The sequence below is a fragment of the Thunnus thynnus genome, chromosome 3 (genome assembly GCF_963924715.1).
Source record: "Thunnus thynnus chromosome 3, fThuThy2.1, whole genome shotgun sequence".
Classification (NCBI taxonomy): Eukaryota; Metazoa; Chordata; class Actinopteri; order Scombriformes; family Scombridae; genus Thunnus; species Thunnus thynnus.
Window position 1 is genome coordinate 13,975,446 of NC_089519.1, and position 6,000 is coordinate 13,981,445.

Genomic DNA, 6,000 nt, shown 5'->3' on the forward strand with positions numbered 1-6,000 from the left:
GCTGGCCTTCAAGTTGTCCACACAGTAGCTACACTGTTTACTTCCACTGTTCATTAACTGACAGCAAAGCCATGAAATTGTCCCTGGGAGCACTTAAATAAACCCACTCCACACACAATAAGATAAATTGTTATAAATCAACACTACCCTACTTCAAGACCAAGTCAAACCAAGCCACATAATATTTTGCAATACAGTTAGCTGTTTGGCTTTTAGCAACAAACACCATCATGTGAGATGAGATGGATGACTCACTGTCACCATACAGAATAACGCAATAAGAAATCAATGCATTGATTTCCTAGAGCACAGCTGCACACTACGTCTCTTTATTAATGAGGGAAAACAACAGCACAGCACAGAGCAGAGGGAAACCCCACAACTTTCCATCCTTCACCGACATGTTCGCGCTGCTGAGCCCACATAATGTAAACAATTTCAAACACTATCATATGGATGTAGATCTTCATTAGAGCGCGAGGAGGTGGTGACATCCTGTTTATTGCGTGGCATTAATCGACATACATGTGAACACAGCTGGCGCGTCTCGAGAGCACTATTCTAATTGCCGGAGTGACGTAACTATGACCGAATAATAGGCTATAGTGGCAGTGTGGTACCTGACAGCACTGCCTAGCTAACAGTCGTCTGTGAATGAAAACCTAAATTAGTCTTTAGCACCAAATGAACAAAGCTGGACATATAGGCCTAAACAATACAGCCTACATATTAATATACATTCCTTCCAAAAAATATTAATTCCTTACCGTAAAAGGCATTTCGTGTTATCTGGCCACCCATTGCTTTATTCCTTTAGAGAACGCTTATCGCCTGTATGGATTATTCAGATGCTCTCGTTGCACAGCACAGGGCTCGTGACATGATTGCACGTTCGCATTCAAAGGTAGCCTATCGCTTCTCTCTCCCCGAATAGATGCACAACACTGGAGAGAGATCCACACCTCCTCCTTGTGAGCGCAGGGACACATCCGTGAAGGCAACTCCCCCCCTCCCCCGCCCCCCCCATTCACTGAACGCTGTCTCCGCCTCGGGTCCCACTCACTCACACTTACATTTACATAAAAGGTGGAGACTCTGGCTGAGCGCTTTAACACTGTCACTGCCGCACTGAGCTGCCACGGCAAGGAGTATTTATGGAACATGTGGTGGGGAAGTGACCAGGAAAGGTTATAATAATGTGACATTATACTAAAAAGATGTGTTGGTACACTTTTAGATGCTAAATAGCTGATGAAACATATCCTACTCTTCCACATTTAACTGCTGTTGAATAATAAAATAGATAGAGGTCTGAGGGTAAATATGGATCAAGAACCTCAGAGAGCAAGTGGTAACATTCTTTACTCTCAGCACTCACTCTTTCACCTTCCCATACTTCCTTATGTGCCTCAGGCCCCTGGCAGACAAACTGGGTGACCCCTAAAGAGTCAGGCCTCTGACTTGAGCTGTCATCACATATCCATGGTGACCTCCAGGCTCTCAATCTCTCAGACACCAGTGTGTTTACTCTGGGCCTGAAGCTGCAGGCTCTCAGATAATGGCACTGTGAAAGGACAGGGTGAGGTAATTAGATATGAATGAATAGAATATGAACTAAAGTCTACTGGTTGAAAGCTTGGGATACATAATTATTAATTATACTGAATTTACTACACCTTGTGTGTCATGTTTAGTTCAGAGGTGAAGTGATTAGTCAATTGAATGATTAGTTGATTGATAGAAATAATATAATAGATAATAATAATCCAGCCACTATTTTTATTTTTCAAGAAAAAATGCCAAACATTCTCTGGTTCCAGCTCCTCAAATGTGAAGATTTGCTGATTTTCTTTGTCATACATGATACTAAACTGAATATCTTTGGATTTTGGACTATTAGTTGGACAAAATAAGCAATCTGATAAAGTTGCTTTGGGAAATGATAATGATCATGTTTCACAATTCCTGATATTTTATAGAAAAAATAATAATTTGAGGATTGATAATGAAAATAAGCATTAGCTGCAGCCCTACAGTAGTTTAGTTAATTAAAATAATATTTTTTATTTATTATTATTTTTATTATATTTATTATTTATTTGAAAACTTTTGATAAGGTTATGGTTGGTATACTGCAATATTGGTATTTAGGATTCTCCATCCATTTCAAAATATGATTATTGTATAAAATGGTGTAAATTCTTTGGTGAACAGGACAGGAAGGCTGAATGAGTGTAAAACAGCTAATAGTCTAATAATATTTACATGTCCCCCATTTCCCCATCACTTTTATTGATTACGACCATAGTAACCACAACAAATACTCCAGCCTGCCTGGGATGTTGATCAAAATGAAATCAGGACCACAACCTCAAGGTTTGGTTTTTCTAAATGAGACACTGTAGACACACACATGGTGCGCACATTTGAGGTGAAGACAGTTGGTGGAAAGTGCTCATGGCACAGTGAGAGCCTGAAACAGCGTAACCACATTTGGTTTCATGTATCACCTCTGCAGACAATTGTAGAAAATCTGGATTCAGGATTTAAAGAAGCCCAGTTGACTTAAGAAAATGCAAGACTACTTTCAGGCATCACAAACAACGGAAACTTAAATTAACCTCCTGATGGCATACACCAGTATCAAAAAATCAGTTCAGTGAGACACAAAACTATTATATTCATAAAAAAAGATACTATTTTATTTTGGATGATAAGTAGCAGCATAGAAAGTCAAGAGGAAATGTTTTTTCATTCTGACAAAAGTTGTGATAAAAGTAACACCAGCAAGTCAAGTTAAAAGCGTCCCCAGGGATGACATCATCCCACTGAGGTATAACAGCTTTTTGTCACGCAAGGGACACAGCTCTAAGAAGAGCATTGACTGGACAGTGGCCAGACAGCTTTCAGGAAGTAACATCAGTTTGAGATTTACTGTAGCCATGTCATGTAACCTTGCAGATACACACTAGAGGAAAGGCCTGAAGTAAGGTGGACTTCCTCGCTTGGCTTGATGTTGGTGCAGTACACAAATGCATTTCTAGAACATCCTTCCATTGTACAGTACCCTTTACTTCCTGTTTAAATAATGCAGCCACCACTTTGTCGGCCTTAACCTTTTAAGAAGAAAGCCTCCTTTGGCCTGCAGTCCTCTCTGCAACATGATTGAGATTCATCTCTGACAGCCTGTAAATAAAATTGCATTACATAACTTACTCAGATAATGTGGGATGGCTCATGGTTCGCTGCAGTTCAACTGGTATCAGAGGGGACTGTGCATACTTCAGCTGATATACTGCCTTTCTGACAGTTTACATGTTTTATGTGAGTGGTTAATTCCACCCATATTTCTTGGCTTATGGGGATACCCCTGGCTAATGCCATAAACATCATCACCAGATGTTTTTCCGCTCTGTTCTGTCAAGGCTTGGTGTGCTTTTGCTGAACCATGGATGCATAAGATTTCAGACAATCCCTTTAGAGTTATCTGGTGTTTACACAAGAATAAAGGCTGCAGATATTTGGATGAATACTATATATTAATGTAGATTTCTGACAGTGCATATGCTTTTAATACATGAACAGGTTTCACAAAATGCACTTAAATCAAACTACAGTATGTTTGCATTTTCCTGTCAAGCAGCCTCTTGTGTTCATGTAAATAATGACTGTGCGACAAAATCTAGAGAGTTTGGAAGCCACTGGAAGCCACTGTTCACATCCAGTTTCCTACTAACAGTCAACACTGAGCCTAACCCTAAATCCCTTTTAACCAAGACAGCGATCTTTGTCATTTCGTTTTGAGGACTTGTTGGTTTAATGTAATTTATTGATGTTTCATCCATCTCTGTTACATTAGAATTTATTGTAACTAAATCTTACCTGTTAATGCTAAAGAGTTCTCACTCATTTCATGTCAAAGGTCAACCTAAGCAGGCTGTATACACTCACCGAGCACTTTATCAGGAAAACCTGTGCAATCTAGTGCAATCAAATACAGCAGCACTGCAATAAATTCTAATTTTACGAAACTTATACATTTTCAGTTTATGTTGACATTGTCATGTATGTTAATGGAGCGGACAAAATATTAGGAACACTTTTTGCTTTGCACTCCAGTACACCACCACCACCCACTATAACCTCAATAATAAACATACAGTAGAATTATCACTTTTCTGACAACAAAAACTGAAAATGTTGCTTCATAAAAGCAGAATTTATGGTAGAGCTATTATATTGGATTGCATAAGATTGCACAGGTGTTCCTAATAAAGTAATTGATGAGTGTATACTGTATGCATACGTGTATATGCACGTATGTACTTATATATTGTGCATAAACTGCCTACTCTATCTACAAAAAATATTACACTATCCGTACAATATTTATTTCAACTTTCTTTGCACTCCCACACACTTCTGCACTACTTGTTACCATGTACACACAGCTCACAGTTACAAAATGACCTGCATTTAAACACGTTGTTGTCTATTTCTTGTTTTATAAATATTTATATATGTATATATCTATTTCCATATCTACTTTCTTGCACATAATACTTATCTCTTTGCTTTTGCTTATCTGTGTCTAGCTTTGTTCCAGGTGTATATCTATGTGTATCTTCCATTTGTTCTCCACACTGTATGTAAATGTGTTGAGAGCTACTACTTGGCCAGTAAAGATGATTCTGATACCTGACTCTTTTATGTGAAAAGGTAAAATGATAACAATAAAAGCAAATTGGGATGAGACAAAAAAAAAAAAAAATAGACAAATCAAAAGGAACAAAGGGGTTAAAATCATCATTTTATGTCTTATGTTCATCATTATTTTACAGCTAATGGCTCACTGTATTTAATCAATATTACTAGCCTTACTCAAAATTACCATCTATTTGAACAGTCGCTGGCATGTGTTGTTTTCCACACCCACCGGCATTCATCTTCAGTTTGTACACAGTAAAGACAGGACAAAAGTGAATTTGATTACATATTTTTGTGTTCATTGCATCACGATTTCAATATTTCCAAATTGTAGCCATCATGTGGCTGTGGATCTGAGATGGTGGCTGATGATTAACCCCCCCTCATCACCACATGTCCCAGTATGCTCCAGTCTTGGACAGCAGCTGGAAACCAAACCTGACCGAGGTTTCCACGACAACCACTGTGCGTAAGGAATTACATACATCTCAAAGGGATGCATATGTATGCACACAAAACACACAGAGTCCATTAGTCCAGTGAAACACAAAGTCCATGAGCAGTAACTATACAGTGAGACAAAAAGACACAACAGGTAGCAGTTAAGTGGTGTAATAGCACAGTGAGGTACAAATCCACAGGGGCGATATAACATCCTGCCAGCTGAATGGGGCCTGCTGCCTCTTTCTAAGTGATTTGTATGGAAGTGAAAGGGAATCTGCCAGCAGATGCTGAGCGGCTGGGAGGTCAGCAGAGTGGGTCTCCTACTGTTGGTACTGTCTGAGAGTGCGGCTCGGCACGTGTATGAAAACAAAACCTTCTATTCAGCATAGCCTTTAAAGCCCCATCACAAGGCCATTTGCAATATGAATAACAGTGGAACCTCAGACAGAAACAGAAACAGGGCAGGGAGGAAAGGTGGAGAAACTACAGAGAAACTGTGACACCGGGAGAGATTTTTGCAGAAGTGACATTGGATCATTATGTAATGTGAGGAACAGAAAATGAGAAACATGGAAAAAGAGAGGGGGGAAAGGTGAGAGATAGCAGGTAGGGGGCATTTGCACATTCACTGCAGCAAGCATTGGAATAATGATGATCTCCTCCTTTCATAAATCCAGCCTTATTGCAAATCCCCTTCTGCCTATTCTGAGACATGCCCTCAGCAGGTATTCCAGATAACTACGCTCTTAGTTATTAGCAAAGGTGAAAGTTAGTTTGAGGGCATAGGATGTCTGTTGTAATGTAGTACTTTTCATCAGAGTTAGAGCAGAAGAAGTGGGGAGGCGATAA

General features: G+C 39.4%; 1 protein-coding gene across 1 annotated transcript in view; it reads right to left on the bottom strand.

Moving 5' to 3' along the window:
• Positions 1 to 968, bottom strand: part of neurl1aa (neuralized E3 ubiquitin protein ligase 1Aa) — a 45,674-nt gene extending 44,706 nt beyond the window's left edge. Inside the window, exon 1 of the mRNA XM_067584385.1 lies at positions 768 to 968. Within this exon, the coding sequence (XP_067440486.1) occupies positions 768 to 801 (34 nt within the window). The 5' untranslated portion in view covers positions 802 to 968. The remainder of the gene's footprint in view (positions 1 to 767) is intronic.
• Positions 969 to 6,000: the final 5,032 nt, after the last annotated feature.